At 47.8% G+C, this 24,404-nt stretch overlaps 1 protein-coding gene across 6 annotated transcripts in view; it reads left to right on the forward strand.

The window, feature by feature from the left end:
- Positions 1 to 24,404, forward strand: part of LOC112264585 (PHD finger protein 14) — a 107,060-nt gene that overhangs the window by 61,295 nt on the left and 21,361 nt on the right. For all 6 annotated transcript variants that reach the window (XM_024441286.1, XM_024441290.1, XM_024441288.1 and 3 more), the window contains one exon: positions 7,431 to 7,548. In XM_024441286.1, coding sequence (XP_024297054.1) covers positions 7,431 to 7,548 — 118 coding nt within the window. The remainder of the gene's footprint in view (positions 1 to 7,430; positions 7,549 to 24,404) is intronic.

Genomic DNA, 24,404 nt, shown 5'->3' on the forward strand with positions numbered 1-24,404 from the left:
GCTTTTGGTGTGTCTAGATGTACTTCGTGTTTATTTTATATATGCTTCACAACGCTAATCAGAATGTAGGTAGCAGCCATCTTGAAATGAGGTCATCGGCTCGGCCTGACCGTATACATTTGTATGCCCGTATATGGTAGTAAGTCACACCAAAGAAGGCACAGATCAGATACTCAGCTTTCCGTCCACACCCTGCTTCTGTAGATAGGGGCTACCGTTCTCATACCAGACTGAATTGAAATGTAAAAAATCAAATAAGGTCCCCAAATATGGGGATGTTACATTTAAGAGGTTTTAAGGTCAAGTAATTAAAATAAGTAAGCAGGGCTAAGTGTCGTGTGCACACACACACACAAATAAACACACACGCACTCGCCTAATAAAAGTTTTGGGAGGTGTTTCAAGTGTGTTTTTGTGTGTGCGCGTGTGTGTGTGTGTTGTGTGTGTGTGCATGTCTCCGGCAGAGGAGTCTACCTCCTCCTCTCTTGGCCCTGTAGAGGAGATTCATGGTTAATCAATTGGTGATTGTGTGCCACAATAGGAGGGTAACTTATTAGCGCCGCAGACACACTTGTGGTCATTTGTCTTCTTTTCACTGATGAGGCCAGAGGGTGCTTTAAATTCCCCCTTGTTTCCTAGACAGATATGCCTGCTCAGCCCATCTAGTGTGGGTGTGGTGTGTGTCTCTGCGTCCGTGTGTGTGTGGACCACCTGCCTCTGCTGGTTCCCTGCTGATGTGCACCAGCTGTTCGTCTCTGCTTCTACAACTTAGTACGGCGTTTCCCAACCGTGGTCCTCAAGTACCCTCAACAGTTTGTATTGTAGCTCTGGACACGCTCACCTGATTCATCTTGTCAACTAATCATCAAGCCCTGAACGTAGGTGTTTTTGTCCAGGGCTACAACAAAAATGTGTAATGTTGGGGATACTGGAGGACCAAGGTTGGGAAACACTGACTTAGTAAGATACCAATTATCTATGAATTGAATTGTTACTCTGGTTTCAGTCAATCTAACAGGCTTAGGGGCTGACACATAATATGCTTGGTCCTGGACTAAAAACATGGAATAAGTCCAGGAAACCAGGTCTTGATGTGCACATAGAAGACATTTCATCCACACCCCATTCTCAACCCCTAAACCTCCCCTACTGCATATTCCCTATTCCCAATCACCAGTCACACTCTCTCATATGATGTTAATGGACTTAATTCCAGACCCTAAACTAAATGATTTACACTTCGTTAGTTAAAGAGGATGATGAACTGGGCGGACTTTAACACCCATTAGCTATTCCACTACCGATTTGAATAGGTTGAATAGGATGTGAACAAAGCAGTGGTTACCGGTTTCCTCTGATGGCGTCTCCTTTAACTGCAGATCATGTAAGAGAAGCTGTTCTGAGCTGACAGTCTGCTGTCGACGGCAACACGTTTCTACATTGCCCTGTCACAGTGAATATATGGAGGAGATAGGGACAGAGGAGAGGCAATAGACGAATACAGACACAACTACTGTAGTATGTAAAATATTGCCTGCCGTGGAATAAATTCACATTGATATATGTACACGGTTGTTTTAATGTTTAATACCTCAGGGTTATGAAAGATAACCTATTTTACTTGAGGTGAACACCATGGTAGCAAAAAGATGTCCTCTGGCCACGCTTTCCGGGAAGCGGTGTTGGATGTTTTACATTTTATCTTCTAGTCGTAATGTGTTTGTTATTTACTGTCTGTATCAGTGAAGGCACAGGGATTGTAGATGTCTTACCTTTTAGTTATCAGTGTTCATGGTATGGCTGCTGCACTAGTATCTTATTGGTTGTACTATGACTTCGCACACAGGACAGTTGGTAGACTTTATTAATCAGTACTTGTTTTTTTCACACTACAGCATGCAGTCTTTCAACAGATGCTGCTTCTTTGCGTTATTGGCAGTAGCCTTTTTGTTCATACTGTGTACATTCATATTCAGATATTCACATCAACGTGGGAAGGTTGCCTTCTCCATTTCCTTCTGGTTTGACTACATGAAGCAGAATTCATTTGTAGGAGCGGTGACTGAACACCCATAGATTTCACAATAAACCCCTGCTCAGTATATTGACAGAGAATTGGAACAGATAGATTATGTTGGGGGGCTTAGCTTAGAACGATCCCCAGTGGTGGTTGATCCTGTGGGAATAGTGGGATTGGAAATAGCCTTGCCTGTCTGGAAGAGATAGGCCACTGTATGTGTTCAAGAAACACAGTGACTCTGCTGTGGCAATATGTGTTGTGACAACAACACTTATAACAGTCACCTACAGTCCTGTGTGACGGGGTCAAGGGGAGATGTCCATATGGTTGGGTTACTTCCTCATTAGTCTGTGAAGTAGACTAAGGCCTTCATTCATAATAGGTTCTTTAATTAGAATAGCGGTTCCTGGTAGTTGTTGTGGTGAAAAGGGCTCCTCTGACAGGAGGTGCTGGGTTCAACCCTCCGGAACTTCACCAGTTGTCATCACAACTTCACTGGGACTTAAATACACGTCTGGCTCTGTTTCGATATGCTGTTGTGTTACAGTCTCTCTATCCTAGACAAGTACAGCCATGTCTATTGGACTTTCAGGTAGCCTAAATCATGCATAGATATCCATGAGACATTTGCACAGAAATCGATCTTCATCCTATGTGGTTCACCTTCCCCAAGTCCCTCTCCCCCTCCTCCTCCCCTCCTCCCCCTCCTCTCCTCTTCCCCTCCTCCCCTCTCCTCTCCTTTTCCCCTCCTCCCCCTCCTCTCCTCTTCCCCTCCTCCTCCCCTCCTCTCCTCCTCCCCTCCTCCCCCCTCCTCCCTCTTCCCCTCCTCCCCTCTTCCCCTCTTCCCCTCCTCCCCTCTCCTCTCCTTTTCCCCTCCTCCACCCTCCTCCCTCTTCCTCCTCCCCCTCCTCTCCTCTTCCCCTCCTCCCCTCTCCTCTCCTTTTCCCCTCCTCCCCTCTCCTCTCCTTTTCCCCTCCTCCCCTCTCCTCTCCTTTTCCCCTCCTCTCCTCTTCCCTTCCACCCCCTCTCCTCCTCTTCCCTTCCACCCCCCTCTCCTCCTCTTCCCCTCCCCCTCTCCTCTTCCCCGTCTCCCCCTCCCCTCATCCTCTCCTGTCCCCCCTCCTCCCCCTCCTCTCCTCTCCCCCTCCCGTAATAGAGATGAGAAGAGCGAATTAACAGATTGATCTCCCTGGGCTGGTATCTGGTTGATCAGATTTTCATTGAAAAATCTGAATCTCCCACATTGATTAGGACATAATTAGTTGATCATGGACTGGAAGGAGAGGAGGGAGAGAAGGATGGATGGACTGAAGGGCATTCAGGCTCAACCACTGGAATCTCATGAATGCTACATTGAGTTTTAGTTGTCTCATTCTGTTTCCAACACAGAAAAACTCACTCAGGTAAACACTCGCACACACCACACACACACAAAACCATATTGATGTGTGTGATAGTCGATATTCATATTTAGTTTTTTACTGCCTGTACTGTAAGGTTGCAAAACCCCGTTGCCTGACCCGAGGACACTATGGTAGGACGGTTAACTGGCTTGTGTAATGATAAAGCTGTCTGGCTAGCCAAACTATACAAATAGCTATGCTCATAGTATGACACGTGTGTAAGGTCAAGGGAAGGAGTAGTAACAGTGTGGTTTGATTTCATAATCATCTAATCCCTGACAACTACCTGCCCTGTCATGATCTGTCATTCTTAGTGTGTGTGTTTGTTTAGTTGATTAGGATCCCCAGTAACTACTGCACATGCAGCAGCTACTCTTCCTGGGCTCCACACAAAACGTACAAATACATGACAAAGTACAGAACAGTTGTAGACAAGAACAACATAAGATATTACATCCAATTCAAATAAGAGTTATATATTGGAAACAAAGAGAAAAAGAAAAATACTATACACACTATTCATATCTACATTAAAGTAGATCTTGAGGATCTTGAAGACCTTGCTTTTTGCCTGTGTAACCTCTGGTGACAGATCATTCCATGATGACATGGCTCTATACAGAACTGAGCGACACATTACATCTGTTTTTGGTTTGGGTACACTGAGGAAACCCGTAGTGGCCTGTCTGGTGGGTTATGGATGTTTGTTTGAAGTGTATGCAAATAGATTATACAAGTGGTTAGGCATTTTCAACACACAAATGTTTCTTTAGTAGAGAAGTAGACAATTTGTCCTCAACCATGAAAGACTATGATGCATGTTGTTAATGTTAGTAGTGTCTGTGCGGTTAAAGACGTGCTGCTTTATTTTGAGTCAGCTGCAGCTTCTTTACTGTACCTGACTATATTACCTCTATATTACCAGACAGGAATCAAGATGGGGAAACGATCAGAGCCTGAATATCTAGGACAGTTTATTTGTGTGTCAAAAACAAAGCAGACATGCCCTCCCCATCTTCACAACAACTTTGTCAATATGGCTTGACCATGATAACTGACCATCCAATGTTACTCCTAGGAGTTCAGCTGCTTCACCTTGTTCAATGGTCACACCCTTTACACATATCTCCAGTAGAGGTTTAGGTCTACGAGAATGCTTTGAACCAAATGCAATGCTTTTGGTTTTAGAGGTATTTAAGACCAGTTTATTGATAATTACCAGTTCTGACACTGACCTTAACTCATTGCTATTTTTTTTAAATGTATTTCTTTATTTCACCTTTATTTAACCAGGTAGACTAGTTGAGAACAAGTTCTCATTTACAACTGCGACCTGGCCAAGATAAAGCAAAGCACTGCGACACAAACAACAACAGAGTTACACGTGGAATAAACAGTCAATAACACAATAGAGACAAAATAAAGGCCATAGTAGCGAAGTAATTACAATTTAGCAAATCAACACTGGAGTGATAGATGATGATGTGCAAGTAGAAATACTGGTGTGCAAAAGAGCAGAAGAGTAAATAAAAACAATATGGGGATGAGGTAGGTAGATTGGATGCACTATTTACAGATGGGCTGTGTACAGCTGCAGCGATCGATTAGCTGCTCAGATAGCTGATGTTTAAAGTTAGTGAGGGAAATATAATACTCCAGCTTCAGAGATTTTTGCAATTGGTTCCAGTCAGTGGCAGCAGAGAACTGGAAGGAAAGGCGGCCAAAGGAGGTTATCACTTTGGGGATGACCAGTGAGATATACCTGCTGGAGTGCGTACTACGGGTGGGTGTTGTTATCGTGACCAGTGAGCTGAGATAAGGCGGAGCTTTACCTAACATAGACTTATAGATGACCTGGAGCCAGTGGGTCTGGCGACGAATATGTAGCGAGGGACAGCCGACTAGAGCATACAGGTTGCAGTGTTTGGTAGTATATGGGGCTTTGGTGACAAAATGGATGGCACTGTGATAGATGGCATCCAGTTTGCTGAGTAAAGTATTGGAGGCTATCTTGTAAATGACATCGCTAAAGTCGAGGACCGGTAGGATAGTCAGTTTTACGAGGGTATGTTTGGTGGCATGAGTGAAGGAGGCTTTGTTACGAAATAGGAAGATGATTCTCGATTTCATTTTGGATTGGAGATGTTTAATATGAGTCTGGAAGGAGAGTTTACAGTCTAGCCAGACACCTAGGTATTTGTATTTGTCCACATATTCTAAGTCAGAACCATCCAGAGTAGTGATGTTAGTCGGGCGGGCAGGTGCAGGCAGTGAACGGTTGAAAAGCATTCATTTGGTTTTACTAGCGTTTAAGAGCAGTTGGAGGCCACGGAAGGAGTGTTGTATGGCATTGAAGCTCGTTTGGAGGTTAGTTAACACAGTGTCCTAAGAAGGGCCAGAAGTATACAGAATGTTGTCGTCTGTGTAGAGGTGGATCAGGGAATCACCCGCAGCATTGATATATATACAGAGAAAAGAGTTGGGCCGAAAATTGAACCGTGTGGCTCCCCCATAGAGACTGCCAGCGGTCCGGACAACAGGCCCTCTGATTTGACACACTGAACTCTATCTGAGAAGTAGTTGGTGAACCAGGCGAGGCAGTCATTTGAGAAACCAAGGCTGTTGAGTCTGCCGATAAGAATACAGTGATTGACAGAGTCGAAAGCCTTGGACAGGTCGATGAAGACGGCTGCACAGTACCGTATTTTATCAATGGAGGTTATGATATCGTTTAGTACCTTGAGCGTGGCTGAGGTGCACCTGTGACCAGCTCGGAAACTGGATTGCACAGCGGAGAAGGTACGTGGGATACAAAATGGTCGGTGATCTGTTTTATTAAGTTGTCTTTCGAAGACTTTAGAAAGGCAGGGCAGGATGGATATAGGTCTATAACAGTTTGGGTCTAGAGTGTCACCCCTTTGAAGAGGGGGATGACCACGGCAGCTTTCCAGTCTTTAGGCATCTTGGATGATATGAAAGAGAGGTTGAACAGACTGGTAATAGGGGTAGCAAAAATTGCAGCGGATAATTTTAGAAGGAGAGTCCAGATTTTCAAGCCCAGCTGATTTGTACGGGTCCAGGTTTGCAGCTCTTTCAGAACATCTGCTATCAGGATTTGGGTGAAGGAGAAGGTGGGAGGCTTGGGAAAGTAGCTGGGGGTTGCAGAGCTGTTGGCCGGGGTTGGGATAGCCAGGAGGAAAGCATGGCCAGCCGTAAAGAAATGCTTATTGAAATTCTTGATTATCTTAGATTTATCGGCGGTGACAGTGTTACCTAGCCTCAGTGCAGTGGGCAGCTGGGAGGAGGTGCTCTTATTCTCCATGGACTTTACAGTGTCCCAAAACCTTTTGGAGTTAGAGCTACAGGATGCAAATTTCTGTTTGAAAAAGCTAGCCTTTGCTTTCCTGACTGACTGCATGTATTGGTTCCTGACTTCCCTGAAAAGTTGCATATCGCTGGGACTATTCGATGCTAGTGCAGTCCGCCACAGGATGGTTTTGTGCTGGTCGAGGGCAGTCAGGTCTGGAGTGAATCAAGGGCTATATCTGTTCTTAGTTCTACATTTTTTGAAAGGGGCATGCTTATTTAAGATGGTGAGGAAATTACTTTTAAAGAACAACCAGGCATCCTCGACTGACGGGATGACATCCTTCCAGGATACCCCAGCCAGGTCGATTAGAATGGCCTGCTCGCAGAAGTGTTTTAGGGAGCGTTCGACAGTGATGACTCTCAGTGAACTTACTGGCTGTAGGTGCTGATGTGTGGAGTGTGCAATCATCAGCCTACATAGTCATTTTAGCTTCTTGTAAGACAAGTGGCAAATCATTCGTAAAAATAGAAAAGAGCAGCGGCCCAAGGTAACTGCCCTGACGGACACCGCACTGCATATCTGATGTTAAACAAGCTTCCATTGAAGAATACTCTGAGTTCTATTGGAATTGTGTGTGTGTGTGTGTGTGTGTGTTCCACTGTATGTGACACCTTCCCCACCTCTCTCTCTCCTGTAGGTGTGATGAGTGTTGTCTGTGCTACCACTTTGGCTGTCTGGACCCTCCCCTGAAGAAGTCTCCCAAGCAGACAGGATACGGCTGGATCTGCCAGGAGTGTGACACTTCCTCCTCCAAGGTGTGTGTGTGGGCACACAGGGTGGTGGTGATGACGTCTTCTTTTGGCTTATTCTGACGCCATCACATTATTGAAGCAGCAGTTAAACAGCTGAATTTGAACCTACAACACATCTTACAAGGCATCTATAGTTATATGAGTATTAAGGATCGATGGGATTGAAGCACGTGTTTGAAGTGGTAAGAGACTAGTGTTGACAACAGTCATGGCTTCACTTAAATTCCCCAATCTGCTTCCCGGGCTGTGGTATCTCTGTGAGCGACAGGGTGAAGTTCGTATGACATGACAGCAGAAACATGCATCTATGTGTCTTTTTTTACCTTGAAACCGAACCTGACAGCGGGCCAAAATGGCCGCTACCATCACCAGTGTCCTCATAGTTGCTCCATTGTCATACATTTTCATTTGAAATGTCCCTAACTGAAAATGGCAGGTCCCACCAGAAGGGCTTTTTTATTATTTTCCTTTATCTGCATTTGAAATAATGTTTTTCTTATTGAATTACAGTGTAATCAAGGGTAGCGTGCGGTAGCTTGTGAACCTAATTAAGTTGATAAATGTAAAGCACATTTCAATTTCTCCGGGAAAGGTCAGCCTGTCCTATTGGCTCTATGTGCGTGGAAAATGGGGGTTAATTGATGTTGCAGAAGGAGGAAGAGAAACATAAAAGCCTGTGGCATACTGAAAACGCTGCATGCTGGGAATGATACGTTAAATTACAGGCAAAATGTAAAGGTTAAAGCTCAGTTAAAATGTTAGATAGCAGCGTTAGTGGAGGGTTAAAATGGTAGATAGCAGAGTTAGTGGAGGGTTAAAATGGTAGATAGCAGAGTTAGTGGAGGGTTACAATGTTAGATAGCAGAGTTAGTGGAGGGTTACAATGTTAGATAGCAGAGTTAGTGGAGGGTTAAAATGGTAGATAGCAGAGTTAGTGGAGGGTTACAATGTTAGATAGCAGAGTTAGTGGAGGGTTAAAATGGTAGATAGCAGAGTTAGTGGAGGGTTAAAATGTTAGATAGCAGAGTTAGTGGAGGGTTACAATGTTAGATAGCAGAGTTAGTGGAGGGTTACAATGTTAGATAGCAGAGTTAGTGGAGGGTTAAAATGGTAGATAGCAGAGTTAGTGGAGGGTTACAATGTTAGATAGCAGAGTTAGTGGAGGGTTAAAATGGTAGATAGCAGAGTTAGTGGAGGGTTAAAATGGTAGATAGCAGAGTTAGTGGAGGGTTAAAATGGTAGATAGCAGAGTTAGTGGAGGGTTACAATGTTAGATAGCAGAGTTAGTGGAGGGTTAAAATGGTAGATAGCAGAGTTAGTGGAGGGTTAAAATGGTAGATAGCAGAGTTAGTGGAGGGTTAAAATGGTAGATAGCAGAGTTAGTGGAGGGTTAAAATGGTAGATAGCAGAGTTAGTGGAGGGTTAAAATGGTAGATAGCAGAGTTAGTGGAGGGTTAAAATGGTAGATAGCAGAGTTAGTGGAGGGTTACAATGTTAGATAGCAGAGTTAGTGGAGGGTTAAAATGGTAGATAGCAGAGTTAGTGGAGGGTTACAATGGTAGATAGCAGAGTTAGTGGAGGGTTAAAATGGTAGATAGCAGAGTTAGTGGAGGGTTACAATGGTAGATAGCAGAGTTAGTGGAGGGTTAAAATGTTAGATAGCAGAGTTAGTGGAGGGTTACAATGTTAGATAGCAGAGTTAGTGGAGGGTTACAATGTTAGATAGCAGAGTTAGTGGAGGGTTAAAATGGTAGATAGCAGAGTTAGTGGAGGGTTACAATGTTAGATAGCAGAGTTAGTGGAGGGTTACAATGTTAGATAGCAGAGTTAGTGGAGGGTTAAAATGGTAGATAGCAGAGTTAGTGGAGGGTTACAATGTTAGATAGCAGAGTTAGTGGAGGGTTACAATGTTAGATAGCAGAGTTAGTGGAGGGTTAAAATGGTAGATAGCAGAGTTAGTGGAGGGTTACAATGGTAGATAGCAGAGTTAGTGGAGGGTTAAAATGGTAGATAGCAGAGTTAGTGGAGGGTTACAATGTTAGATAGCAGAGTTAGTGGAGGGTTAAAATGGTAGATAGCAGAGTTAGTGGAGGGTTACAATGGTAGATAGCAGAGTTAGTGGAGGGTTAAAATGGTAGATAGCAGAGTTAGTGGAGGGTTAAAATGGTAGATAGCAGAGTTAGTGGAGGGTTAAAATGTTAGATAGCAGAGTTAGTGGAGGGTTAAAATGGTAGATAGCAGAGTTAGTGGAGGGTTAAAATGGTAGATAGCAGAGTTAGTGGAGGGTTACAATGGTAGATAGCAGAGTTAGTGGAGGGTTAAAATGTTAGATAGCAGCATTAGTAGAGGGTTAAAATGTTAGATAGCAGCGTTAGTGGAGGGTTACAATGGTAGATAGCAGAGTTAGTGGAGGGTTAAAATGTTAGATAGCAGAGTTAGTGGAGGGTTACAATGGTAGATAGCAGAGTTAGTGGAGGGTTACAATGTTAGAGAGCAGAGTTAGTGGAGGGTTAAAATGTTAGATAGCAGCGTTAATGGAGGGTTACAATGGTAGATAGCAGAGTTAGTGGAGGGTTAAAATGGTAGATAGCAGAGTTAGTGGAGGGTTATAATGGTAGATAGCAGAGTTAGTGGAGGGTTACAATGTTAGATAGCAGCGTTAGTGGAGGGTTAAAATGGTAGACAGCAGAGTTAGTGGAGGGTTAAAATGGTAGATAGCAGAGTTAGTGGAGGGTTACAATGTTAGATAGCAGAGTTAGTGGAGGGGTAAAATGGTAGATAGCAGAGTTAGTGGAGGGTTAAAATGGTAGATAGCAGAGTTAGTGGAGGGTTACAATGTTAGATAGCAGAGTTAGTGGAGGGTTAAAATGGTAGATAGCAGAGTTAGTGGAGGGTTAAAATGTTAGATAGCAGAGTTAGTGGAGGGTTACAATGTTAGATAGCAGAGTTAGTGGAGGGTTACAATGTTAGATAGCAGAGTTAGTGGAGGGTTAAAATGGTAGATAGCAGAGTTAGTGGAGGGTTACAATGGTAGATAGCAGAGTTAGTGGAGGGTTAAAATGGTAGATAGCAGAGTTAGTGGAGGGTTATAATGGTAGATAGCAGAGTTAGTGGAGGGTTACAATGTTAGATAGCAGCGTTAGTGGAGGGTTAAAATGGTAGACAGCAGAGTTAGTGGAGGGTTAAAATGGTAGATAGCAGAGTTAGTGGAGGGTTACAATGGTAGATAGCAGAGTTAGTGGAGGGTTACAATGGTAGATAGCAGAGTTAGTGGAGGGTTAAAATGGTAGATAGCAGAGTTAGTGGAGGGTTAAAATGGTAGATAGCAGAGTTAGTGGAGGGTTAAAATGGTAGATAGCAGAGTTAGTGGAGGGTTACAATGGTAGATAGCAGAGTTAGTGGAGGGTTACAATGGTAGATAGCAGAGTTAGTGGAGGGTTAAAATGGTAGATAGCAGAGTTAGTGGAGGGTTACAATGGTAGATAGCAGAGTTAGTGGAGGGTTAAAATGGTAGATAGCAGAGTTAGTGGAGGGTTACAATGGTAGATAGCAGAGTTAGTGGAGGGTTAAAATGGTAGATAGCAGAGTTAGTGGAGGGTTAAAATGGTAGATAGCAGAGTTAGTGGAGGGTTACAATGGTAGATAGCAGAGTTAGTGGAGGGTTAAAATGGTAGATAGCAGAGTTAGTGGAGGGTTAAAATGGTAGATAGCAGAGTTAGTGGAGGGTTAAAATGGTAGATAGCAGAGTTAGTGGAGGGTTACAATGTTTGCGGACTGTGAATGTAAAATGTTAGGTAGCAGACTGGAGACTTGTAGTTGTACTTGTAGCGTGTTGCTATAGCGCTGTTGGGAAGGGTTCATGAATATGCATCGGTGTACATGATCAACAACTATCCTTGGCTTTCTGCAACAACAGATTGAACTGTCGTTGTTTCTGCCCAACATTAAAGTCCTGCATATTTATATTGTTCTCATAGCTGTCTTGTTCAAGCAGGCCCATGCTTGTTCACAAAGAGATAATACACATGAATTTAACCCAAATAGTTTTTACAAAGCCTTAATGGAGAGGAAGCTTATTTCCATACATAGAGCTGAACTCTGATAATAAAGAGCCCTGTGGAGAACATTAGTCGCTATAATATACTGTCTGTGTCTACTGTCTGTGTCTACTGCTCTGCCTGTGTCTACTGTCTGTGTCTACTGCTCTGCCTGTGTCTACTGTCTGTGTCTACTGCTCTGCCTGTGTCTACTGCTCTGCCTGTGTCTACTGCTCTGCCTGTGTCTACTGCTCTGCCTGTGTCTACTGCCCTGTCTGTGTCTACTGCTCTGCCTGTGTCTACTGCTCTGTCTGTGTCTACTGCTCTGTCTGTGTCTACTGCTCTGTCTGTGTCTACTGCTCTGCCTGTGTCTACTGCTCTGCCTGTGTCTACTGTCTGTGTCTACTGCTCTGCCTGTGTCTACTGCTCTGCCAGTGTCTACTGTCTGTGTCTACTGCTCTGTCTGTGTCTACTGCTCTGTCTGTGTCTACTGCTCTGTCTGTGTCTACTGCTCTGCCTGTGTCTACTGCTCTGCCTGTGTCTACTGTCTGTGTCTACTGCTCTGTCTGTGTCTACTGTCTGTGTCTACTGCTCTGTCTGTCTACTGCTCTGCCTGTGTCTACTGCTCTGTCTGTGTCTACTGCTCTGCCTACTGCTCTGTCTGTGTCTACTGCTCTGCCTGTGTCTACTGCTCTGTCTGTGTCTACTGCTCTGTCTGTGTCTACTGCTCTTCCTGTGTCTACGGCTCTGCCTACTGCTCTGTCTGTGTCTACTGCTCTGCCTGTGTCTACTGCTCTGTCTGTGTCTACTGCTCTGTCTGTGTCTACTGCTCTGCCTACTGCTCTGTCTGTGTCTACTGCTCTGCCTGTGTCTACTGCTCTGTCTGTGTCTACTGCTCTGTCTGTGTCTACGGCTCTGCCTGTGTCTACTGTCTGTGCCTACTGCTCTGCCTGTGTCTACTGCCTGTGTCTACTGCTCTGCCTGTGTCTACTGCTCTGCCTGTGTCTACTGCTCTGTCTGTGTCTACTGCTCTGTCTGTGTCTACTGCTCTGCCTACTGCTCTAACTGTGTCTACTGCTCTGCCTGTGTCTACTGTTCTGCCTCTGTCTACTGCTGTGTCTGTGTCTACTGCTGTGTCTACTGCTCTGCCTGTGTCTACTGCTCTTCCTGTGTCTACTAATCTGCCTGTGTCTACTGCTCTGTCTGTGCCTACTGCTCTGTCTGTGTCTACTGCTGTGTCTCTGTCTACTGCTCTGCCTGTGTCTACTGTCTGTGTCTACTGCTCTGCCTGTGTCTACTGCTCTGTTCTGCCTGTGTCTACTGCTCTGCTCTGCCTGTGTCTACTGCTCTGCTCTGCCTGTGTCTACTGCTCTGTCTGTGTCTACTGCTCTGCCTGTGTCTACTGCTCTGCCTGTGTCTACTGCTCTGCCTGTGTCTACTGATCTGCCTACTACTCTGTCTGTGTCTACTGCTCTACCTACTGCTCTGCCTGTGTCTACTGCTCTGCATGTGTCTACTGCTCTGTGTGTGTCTACTGCTCTGCGTGTGTCTACTGCTCTGCCTGTGTCTACTGCTCTGCCTACTGCTCTGTGTGTGTCTACTGCTCTGCCTGTGTCTACTGCTCTGCCTGTGTCTACTGCTCTGCCTACTGCTCTGCCTGTGTCTACTGCTCTGCCTGTGTCTACTGCTCTGCCTGTGTCTACTGCTTTGTGTGTGTCTACTGCTCTGCCTGTGTCTACTGCTCTGCCTACTGCTCTGTCTGTGTCTACTGCTCTGTCTGTGTCTACTGCTCCCTACTGCTCTGCCTGTGTCTACTGCTCTGCCTGTGTCTACTGCCCTGCCTGTGTCTACTGCTCTGCCTGTGTCTACTGCTCTGCCTACTGCTCTGTCTGTGTCTACTGCTCTGCCTACTGCTCTGCCTGTGTCTACTGTCTGTGTCTACTGCTCTGTCTGTGTCTACTGCTCTGTATGTGTTTACTGCTCTGCCTGTGTCTACTGCTCTGTCTGTGTCTACTGCTCTGTCTGTGTCTACTGCTCTGCCTGTGTCTACTGCTCTGCCTACTGCTCTGTCTGTCTACTGCTCTGTCTGTGTCTACTGCTCTGCCTGTGTCTACTGCTCTGCCTACTGCTCTGTCTGTGTCTACTGCTCTGCCTGTTTCTACTGTCTGTTTCTACTGTCTGTGTCTACTGCTCTGTCTGTGTCTACTGCTCTGCCTGTGTCTACTGCTCTGCCTACTGCTCTGTCTGTGTCTACTGCTCTGTCTGTTTCTACTGTCTGTTTCTACTGTCTGTGTCTACTGCTCTGTATGTGTTTACTGCTCTGCCTGTGTCTACTGCTCTGCCTACTGCTCTGTCTGTGTCTACTGCTCTGCCTACTGCTCTGCCTGTGTCTACTGCTCTGCCTGTGTCTACTGCTCTGTCTGTGTCTACTGCTCTGTCTGTGTCTACTGCTCTGCCTACTGCTCTGTCTGTGTCTACTGCTCTGCCTGTTTCTACTGTCTGTTTCTACTGTCTGTGTCTACTGCTCTGTCTATGTCTACTGCTCTGTATGTGTTTACTGCTCTGCCTGTGTCTACTGCTCTGCCTGTGTCTACTGCTCTGCCTGTGTCTACTGCTCTGCCTACTGCTCTGTCTGTGTCTACTGCTCTGCCTACTGCTCTGCCTGTGTCTACTCCTCTGCCTGTGTCTACTGCTCTGCCTGTGTCTACTGCTCTGCCTGTATCTACTGCTCTGTCTGTGTCTACTGCTCTGTATGTGTTTACTGCTCTGTATGTGTTTACTGCTCTGCCTGTGTCTACTCCTCTGTCTGTGTCTACTGCTCTGCCTGTGTATACTGCTCTGTCTGTGTCTACTGCTCTGTCTGTGTCTACTGCTCTGTCTGTGTCTACTGCTCTGCCTACTGCTCTGTCTGTGTCTACTGTTCTGTCTGTGTCTACTGCTCTGCCTACTGCTCTGCCTGTGTCTACTGCTCTGCCTGTGTCTACTGTCTGTGTCTACTGGTCTGTCTGTGTCTACTGCTCTGTATGTGTCTACTGCTCTGTCTGTGTCTACTGCTCTGTCTGTGTCTACTGCTCTGCCTGTGTCTACTGCTCTGCCTGTGTCTATTGCTCTGTCTGTGTCTACTGCTCTGCCTGTTTCTACTGTCTGTGTCTACTGTCTGTGTCTACTGCTCTGCCTACTGCTCTAACTGTGTCTACTGCTCTGCCTGTGTCTACTGTTCTGCCTGTGTCTACTGCTCTGCCTGTGTCTACTGTCTGTGCCTACTGCTCTGCCTGTGTCTACTGTCTGTGCCTACTGCTCTGCCTGTGTCTACTGTCTGTGTCTACTGCTCTGCCTGTGTCTACTGCTCTGTATGTGTTTACTGCTCTGCCTGTGTCTACTGCTCTGTCTGTGTCTACTGCTCTGCCTGTGTCTACTGCTCTGCCTACTGCTCTGTCTGTGTCTACTGCTCTGTCTGTGTCTACTGCTCTGCCTGTGTCTACTGCTCTGTCTGTGTCTACTGCTCTGCCTGTTTCTACTGTCTGTGTCTACTGTCTGTGTCTGTCTACTGCTCTGCCTACTGCTCTAACTGTGTCTACTGCTCTGCCTGTGTCTACTGTTCTGCCTGTGTCTACTGCTCTGCCTGTGTCTACTGTCTGTGCCTACTGCTCTGCCTGTGTCTACTGTCTGTGCCTACTGCTCTGCCTGTGTCTACTGTCTGTGTCTACTGCTCTGCCTGTGTCTACTGCTCTGTATGTGTTTACTGCTCTGCCTGTGTCTACTGCTCTGTCTGTGTCTACTGCTCTGTCTGTGTCTACTGCTCTGCTTACTGCTCTGTCTGTGTCTACTGCTCTGCCTGTGTCTACTGCTCTGTCTGTGTCTACTGCTCTGCCTGTTTCTACTGTCTGTGCCTACTGCTCTGCCTGTGTCTACTGTCTGTGCCTACTGCTCTGCCTGTGTCTACTGTCTGTGTCTACTGCTCTGCCTGTGTCTACTGCTCTGTATGTGTTTACTGCTCTGCCTGTGTCTACTGCTCTGTCTGTGTCTACTGCTCTGCCTGTGTCTACTGTCTGTGCCTACTGCTCTGCCTGTGTCTACTGTCTGTGCCTACTGCTCTGCCTGTGTCTACTGTCTGTGTCTACTGCTCTGCCTACTGCTCTGTCTGTGTCTACTGCTCTGCCTACTGCTCTGTCTGTGTCTACTGCTCTGCCTGTGTCTACTGCTCTGCCTGTGTCTACTGCTCTGCCTGTGTCTACTGCTCTGCCTGTGTCTACTGCTCTGTATGTTTTTACTGCTCTGTATGTGTTTACTGCTCTGCCTGTGTCTACTCCTCTGTCTGTGTCTACTGCTCTGCCTGTGTATACTGCTCTGTCTGTGTCTTCTGCTCTGTCTGTGTCTACTGCTCTGTCTGTGTCTACTGCTCTGCCTACTGCTCTGTCTGTGTCTACTGCTCTGTCTGTGTCTACTGCTCTGCCTACTGCTCTGTCTGTGTCTACTGCTCTGCCTGTGTCTACTGCTCTGCCTACTGCTCTGTCTGTGTCTACTGCTCTGCCTACTGCTCTGCCTGTGTCTACTGCTCTGCCTGTGTCTACTGCTCTGCCTACTGCTCTGTGTGTGTCTACTGCTCTGCCTACTGCTCTGCCTGTGTCTACTGCTCTGCCTACTGCTCTGTCTGTGACTACTGCTCTGTCTGTGTCTACTGCTCTGCCTACTGCTCTGCCTGTGTCTACTGCTCTGCCTGTGTCTACTGCTCTGCCTACTGCTCTGTGTGTGTCTACTGCTCTGCCTACTGCTCTGCCTGTGTCTACTGCTCTGCCTGTGTCTACTGTCTGTGTCTACTGCTCTGTCTGTGTCTACTGCTCTGTATGTGTTTACTGCTCTGCCTGTGTCTACTGCTCTCTCTGTGTCTACTGCTCTGTCTGTGTCTACTGCTCTGCCTGTGTCTACTGCTCTGCCTACTGCTCTGTCTGTGTCTACTGCTCTGTCTGTGTCTACTGCTCTGCCTGTGTCTACTGCTCTGCCTGTTTCTACTGTCTGTGTCTACTGTCTGTGGCTACTGCTCTGCCTACTTCTCTAACTGTGTCTACTGCTCTGCCTGTGTCTACTGTTCTGCCTGTGTCTACTGCTCTGCCTGTGTCTACTGTCTGTGCCTACTGCTCTAACTGTGTCTACTGTCTGTGCCTACTGCTCTGCCTGTGCCTACTGTCTGTGTCTACTGCTCTGCCTGTGTCTACTGCTCTGTATGTGTTTACTGCTCTGCCTGTGTCTACTGCTCTGTCTGTGTCTACTGCTCTGTCTGTGTCTACTGCTCTGCCTGTGTCTACTGCTCTGCCTACTGCTCTGTCTGTGTCTACTGCTCTGCCTGTGTCTACTGCTCTGTCTGTGTCTACTGCTCTGCCTGTTTCTACTGTCTGTGCCTACTGCTCTGCCTGTGTCTACTGTCTGTGCCTACTGCTCTGCCTGTGTCTACTGTCTGTGTCTACTGCTCTGCCTGTGTCTACTGTCTGTGTCTACTGCTCTGCCTTTGTCTACTGTCTGTGTCTACTGCTCTGCCTTTGTCTACTGTCTGTGTCTACTGCTCTGCCTGTGTCTACTGTCTGTGCCTACTGCTCTGCCTGTGTCTACTGTCTGTGTCTACTGCTCTGCCTGTGTCTACTGTCTGTGTCTACTGCTCTGCCTGTGTCTACTGTCTGTGTCTACTGCTCTGCCTTTGTCTACTGTCTGTGTCTACTGCTCTGCCTTTGTCTACTGTCTGTGCCTACTGCTCTGCCTGTGTCTACTGTCTGTGTCTACTGCTCTGCCTGTGTCTACTGCTCTGTCTGTGTCTACTGCTCTGTCTGTGTCTACTGCTCTGCCTGTGTCTTCTGCTCTGCCTACTGCTCTGTCTGTGTCTACTGCTCTGTCTGTGTCTACTGCTCTGCCTGTGTCTACTGCTCTGTCTGTGTCTACTGCTCTGCCTGTGTCTACTGCTCTGTCTGTGTCTACTGTCTGTGTCTACTGCTCTGCCTACTGCTCTAACTGTGTCTACTGCTCTGCCTGTGTTACTGTTCTGCCTGTGTCTACTGCTCTGCCTGTGTCTACTGTCTGTGCCTACTGCTCTGCCTGTGTCTACTGTCTGTGCCTACTGCTCTGCCTGTGTCTACTGTCTGTGTCTACTGCTCTGCCTGTGTCTACTGCTCTGCCTGTGTCTACTGCTCTGTCTGTGTCTACTGCTCTGTCTGTGTCTACTGCTCTGCCTGTGTCTACTGCTCTGCCTGTGTCTACTGCTCTGTCTGTGTCTACTGTTCTGCCTGTGTCTACTGCTCTGCCTGTGTCTACTGCTCTGCCTGTGTCTACTGCTCTGCCTGTGTCTACTGCTCTGCCTACTGCTCTGTCTGTGTCTACTGCTCTGTCTGTGTCTACTGCTCTGTTTGTGTCTACTGCTCTGCCTACTGCTCTGTCTGTGTCTACTGCTCTGCCTGTGTCTACGGCTCTGCCTGTGTCTACTGCTCTGCCTGTGTCTACTGTCTGTGCCTACTGCTCTGCCTGTGTCTACTGTCTGTGTCTACTGCTCTGCCTGTGTCTACTGCTCTGCCTGTGTCTACTCCTCTGTCTGTGTCTACTGCTCTGTCTGTGTCTACTGCTCTTTCTGTGTCTACTGCTCTGCCTGTGTCTACTGCCCTGCCTACTGCTCTGTCTGTGTCTACTGCTCTGTCTGTGTCTACTGCTCTGCCTACTGCTCTGCCTGTGTCTACTGCTCTGCCTGTGTCTACTGCTCTGCCTACTGCTCTGTGTGTGTCTACTGCTCTGCCTACTGCTCTGTCTGTGTCTACTGCTCTGCCTGTGTCTACGGCTCTGCCTACTGCTCTGTCTGTGTCTACTGCTCTGCCTGTGTCTACTGCTCTTTCTGTGTCTACTGCTCTGCCTGTGTCTACTGCTCTGTCTGTCTAATGCTCTGTCTGTGTCTACTGTCTGTGTCTACTGCTCTGTCTGTGTCTACTGCTCTGCCTGTGTCTACTGCTCTGCCTACTGCTCTGTCTGTGTCTACTGCTCTGCCTGTGTCTACTACTCTGCCTGTGTCTACTGCTCTGCCTGTATCTACTGCTCTGCCTGTATCTACTGCTCTGCCTGTATCTACTGCTCTGCCTTTGTCTACTGCTCTGCCTGTGTCTACTGTCTGTCTACTGCCCTGTCTGTGTCTACTGCTCTGCCTGTGTCTACTGCTCTGTCTGTGTCTACTGCTCTGCCTACTGCTCTAACGGTGTCTACTGCTCTGCCTGTGTCTACTGTTCTGCCTGTGTCTTCTGCTCTGCCTGTGTCTACTGCTCTGCCTACTGCTCTGTCTGTGTCTACTGCTCTGCCTGTGTCTACTACTCTGCCTGTGTCTACTGCTCTGCCTGTATCTACTGCTCTGCCTGTATCTACTGCTCTGCCTGTATCTACTGCTCTGCCTGTATCTACTGCTCTGCCTGTATCTACTGCTCTGCCTTTGTCTACTGCTCTGCCTGTGTCTACTGTCTGTCTACTGCCCTGTCTGTGTCTACTGCTCTGCCTGTGTCTACTGCTCTGTCTGTGTCTACTGCTCTGCCTACTGCTCTAACTGTGTCTACTGCTCTGCCTGTGTCTACTGTTCTGCCTGTGTCTTCTGCTCTGCCTGTGTCTACTGTCTGTGCCTACTGCTCTGCCTGTGTCTACTGTCTGTGCCTACTGCTCTGCCTGTGTCTACTGCCTGTGTCTACTGCTCTGCCTGTGTCTACTGCTCTGCCTGTGTCTACTGCTCTGTCTGTGTCTACTGCTCTGCCTGTTTCTACTGCTCTGCCTGTTTCTACTGCTCTGCCTGTGTCTACTGCTCTGTCTGTGTCTACTGCTCTGCCTACTGCTCTAACTGTGTCTACTGCTCTACCTGTGTCTACTGTTCTGCCTGTGTCTACTGCTCTGCCTGTGTCTACTGTCTGTGCCTACTGCTCTGCCTGTGTCTACTGCTCTGTCTGTGTCTACTGCTCTGCCTGTGTCTACTGCTCTGCCTGTGTCTACTGTCTGTGCCTACTGCTCTGCCTGTGTCTACTGCTCTGTCTGTGTCTACTGCTCTGTATGTGTTTACTGCTCTGCCTGTGTCTACTCCTCTGTCTGTGTCTACTGCTCTGTATGTGTTTACTGCTCTGTCTGTGTCTACTGCTCTGTATGTGTCTACTGCTCTGTATGTGTCTACTGCTCTGTCTGTGTCTACTGCTCTGTATGTGTTTACTGCTCTGTCTGTGTCTACTGCTCTGTCTGTGTCTACTGCTCTGTATGTGTTTACTGCTCTGCCTGTGTCTACTGCTCTGCCTGTGTCTACTGCTCTGTCTGTGTTTACTGCTCTGTATGTGTTTACTGCTCTGTATGTGTCTACTGCTCTGTCTGTGTCTACTGCTCTGTATGTGTTTACTGCTCTGTATGTGTTTACTGCTCTGTCTGTGTCTACTGCTCTGTCTGTGTCTACTGCTCTGTTTGTGTCTACTGCTCTGCCTACTGCTCTGTCTGTGTCTACTGCTCTGCCTGTGTCTACGGCTCTGCCTGTGTCTACGGCTCTGCCTGTGTCTACTGCTCTGCCTGTGTCTACTGTCTGTGCCTACTGCTCTGTCTGTGTCTACTGCTCTGCTTACTCCTCTGCCTGTGTCTACTGCTCTTTCTGTGTCTACTGCTCTGCCTGTGTCTACTGCTCTGCCTACTGCTCTGTCTGTGTCTACTGCTCTGCCTGTGTCTACGGCTCTGCCTACTGCTCTGTCTGTGTCTACTGCTCTGCCTGTGTCTACTGCTCTTTCTGTGTCTACTGCTCTGCCTGTGTCTACTGCTCTGTCTGTCTAATGCTCTGTCTGTGTCTACTGTCTGTGTCTACTGCTCTGTCTGTGTCTACTGCTCTGCCTGTGTCTACTGCTCTGCCTACTGCTCTGTCTGTGTCTACTGCTCTGCCTGTGTCTACTACTCTGCCTGTGTCTACTGCTCTGCCTGTATCTACTGCTCTGCCTGTATCTACTGCTCTGCCTGTATCTACTGCTCTGCCTGTATCTACTGCTCTGCCTTTGTCTACTGCTCTGCCTGTGTCTACTGTCTGTCTACTGCCCTGTCTGTGTCTACTGCTCTGCCTGTGTCTACTGCTCTGTCTGTGTCTACTGCTCTGCCTACTGCTCTAACTGTGTCTACTGCTCTGCCTGTGTCTACTGTTCTGCCTGTGTCTTCTGCTCTGCCTGTGTCTACTGCTCTGCCTACTGCTCTGTCTGTGTCTACTGCTCTGCCTGTGTCTACTACTCTGCCTGTGTCTACTGCTCTGCCTGTATCTACTGCTCTGCCTGTATCTACTGCTCTGCCTGTATCTACTGCTCTGCCTGTATCTACTGCTCTGCCTGTATCTACTGCTATAACTGTATCTACTGCTCTGCCTTTGTCTACTGCTCTGCCTGTGTCTACTGTCTGTCTACTGCCCTGTCTGTGTCTACTGCTCTGCCTGTGTCTACTGCTCTGTCTGTGTCTACTGCTCTGCCTACTGCTCTAACTGTGTCTACTGCTCTGCCTGTGTCTACTGTTCTGCCTGTGTCTTCTGCTCTGCCTGTGTCTACTGTCTGTGCCTACTGCTCTGCCTGTGTCTACTGTCTGTGCCTACTGCTCTGCCTGTGTCTACTGCCTGTGTCTACTGCTCTGCCTGTGTCTACTGCTCTGCCTGTGTCTACTGCTCTGTCTGTGTCTACTGCTCTGCCTGTTTCTACTGCTCTGCCTGTTTCTACTGCTCTGCCTGTGTCTACTGCTCTGTCTGTGTCTACTGCTCTGCCTACTGCTCTAACTGTGTCTACTGCTCTGCCTGTGTCTACTGTTCTGCCTGTGTCTTCTGCTCTGCCTGTGTCTACTGCTCTGCCTACTGCTCTGTCTGTGTCTACTGCTCTGCCTGTGTCTACTACTCTGCCTGTGTCTACTGCTCTGCCTGTATCTACTGCTCTGCCTGTATCTACTGCTCTGCCTGTATCTACTGCTCTGCCTGTATCTACTGCTATAACTGTATCTACTGCTCTGCCTTTGTCTACTGCTCTGCCTGTGTCTACTGTCTGTCTACTGCCCTGTCTGTGTCTACTGCTCTGCCTGTGTCTACTGCTCTGTCTGTGTCTACTGCTCTGCCTACTGCTCTAACTGTGTCTACTGCTCTGCCTGTGTCTACTGTTCTGCCTGTGTCTTCTGCTCTGCCTGTGTCTACTGTCTGTGCCTACTGCTCTGCCTGTGTCTACTGTCTGTGCCTACTGCTCTGCCTGTGTCTACTGCCTGTGTCTACTGCTCTGCCTGTGTCTACTGCTCTGCCTGTGTCTACTGCTCTGTCTGTGTCTACTGCTCTGCCTGTTTCTACTGCTCTGCCTGTTTCTACTGCTCTGCCTGTGTCTACTGCTCTGTCTGTGTCTACTGCTCTGCCTACTGCTCTAACTGTGTCTACTGCTCTACCTGTGTCTACTGTTCTGCCTGTGTCTACTGCTCTGCCTGTGTCTACTGTCTGTGCCTACTGCTCTGCCTGTGTCTACTGCTCTGTCTGTGTCTACTGCTCTGCCTGTGTCTACTGCTCTGCCTGTGTCTACTGTCTGTGCCTACTGCTCTGCCTGTGTCTACTGCTCTGTCTGTGTCTACTGCTCTGTCTGTGTTTACTGCTCTGTATGTGTTTACTGCTCTGCCTGTGTCTACTGCTCTGTCTGTGTTTACTGCTCTGTATGTGTTTACTGCTCTGTATGTGTCTACTGCTCTGTCTGTGTCTACTGCTCTGTATGTGTTTACTGCTCTGTATGTGTTTACTGCTCTGCCTGTGTCTACTGCTCTGTATGTGTTTACTGCTCTGTATGTGTTTACTGCTCTGCCTGTGTTTACTGCTCTGTATGTGTCTACTGCTTTGTCTGTGTCTACTGCTCTGTATGTGTTTACTGCTCTGTCTGTGATTACTGCTCTGTATGTGTCTACTGCTCTGTCTGTGTCTACTGCTCTGTATGTGTCTACTGCTCTGTATGTGTTTACTGCTCTGCCTGTGTCTACTGCTCTGCCTGTGTCTACTGCTCTGCCTGTGTCTACTGCTCTGCCTGTGTCTACTGCTCTGCCTGTGTCTACTGCTCTGCCTGTGTCTACTGCTCTGCCTGTGTCTACTGCTCTGCCTGTGGCTACTGCTCTGCCTGTGTCTACTGCTCTGCCTGTGTCTACTGCTCTGCCTGTGTCTACTGCTCTGCCTGTGTCTACTGCTCTGCCTGTGTCTACTGCTCTGCCAGTGTCTACTGCTCTGCCTGTGTCTACTGCTCTGCCTGTGTCTACTGCTCTGCCTGTGTCTACTGCTCTGCCTGTGTCTACTGCTCTGCCTGTGTCTACTGCTCTGCCTGTGTCTACTGCTCTGCCTGTGTCTACTGCTCTGCCTGTGTCTACTGCTCTGCCTGTGTCTACTGCTCTGCCTGTGTCTACTGCTCTGCCTGTGTCTACTGCTCTGCCAGTGTCTACTGCTCTGCCAGTGTCTACTGCTCTGCCTGTGTCTACTGATCTGCCTGTGTCTACTGCTCTGCCTGTGTCTACTGCTCTGCCTGTGTCTACTGCTCTGCCTGTGTCTACTGCTCTGCCTGTGTCTACTGCTCTGCCTGTGTCTACTGCTCTGCCTGTGTCTACTGCTCTGCCTGTGTCTACTGCTCTGCCAGTGTCTACTGCTCTGCCAGTGTCTACTGCTCTGCCTGTGTCTACTGCTCTGTATGTGTCTACTGCTCTGCCTGTGTCTACTGCTCTGCCTGTGTCTACTGCTCTGTATGTGTCTACTGCTCTGTCTGTGTCTACTGCTCTGCCTGTGTCTACTGCTCTGCCTGTGTCTACTGCTCTAGTGTAAATAGTATTAGTCAAAGGGGAGAAGACAGACTCCTGCTGTTAGTGTGTGTGGAGTGTGTTGATCTGAACTGAGGCTGTGGGAGGACACACACTCACTGGAAGAAACACACACACACAAACAATGGAAAGGAGATTTTCAAGGTTGGTAGGTGGGAAAGAAGGGAATGGAAAGGGAAGGGGGGCACACAGGGATTAAACAAGTCTCTTATTAAAAGTGCTGCTGTTGGCAGCCTGCTGAGAGAGAGAGAGAGAGAGAGAGAGAGAGAGAGAGAGAGAGAGAGAGAGAGAGAGAGAGAGAGAGAGAGAGAGAGAGAGAGAGAGAGAGAGAGAGAGAGAGAGAGAGAGAGAGAGAGAGAGAGAGAGAGAGAGAGAGAGAGAGAGAGAGAGAGAGAGAGAGAGAGAGAGAGAGAGAGAGAGAGAGAGAGAGAGAGAGAGAGAGAGACCCCCAGACCCAATCCTCTTTAATCACCCCCGTGCAACACACACTGGAACAAACAAAACACATACACAACCAGGCAAACACACACTAGAATACTTGTCCTGCACACACACAGCATCTCTTACATGAACATACTGTCACACACAGACACATCCATCTGATATAGACACAGACACATCCATCTGATATAGCACACAGCGTGCACACACACACACACACTTGCCCTCTCTCTTGTTACACACACTTCTGAAATCGTTTCATCCCCCCGGAGTATCTTGTCCTCATCCTCCCCTTCCCTCCCTCCCACCTCTCTCTACATCACTGTGTAAACCTTGGCAGTGGCGGCTCCCTCTCTGTGCCCCAAGGCAGACAAAAGCAGGGTTGAGGAGTTGGGTGTTAGTAGAGGGGACTTTTACTCTGCTCCGCTTCAGCAGACAATAGTGGAGTTAGTAGAGGGGACTTTTCCTCTGCTCCTCTTCAGCAGACAATAGTGGAGTTAGTAGAGGGGACTTTTACTCTGCTCCTCTTCAGCAGACAATAGTGGAGTTAGTAGAGGGGACTTTTACTCT

The sequence above is a fragment of the Oncorhynchus tshawytscha genome, linkage group LG13 (genome assembly GCF_018296145.1).
Source record: "Oncorhynchus tshawytscha isolate Ot180627B linkage group LG13, Otsh_v2.0, whole genome shotgun sequence".
In the NCBI taxonomy this organism is placed as follows: Eukaryota; Metazoa; Chordata; class Actinopteri; order Salmoniformes; family Salmonidae; genus Oncorhynchus; species Oncorhynchus tshawytscha.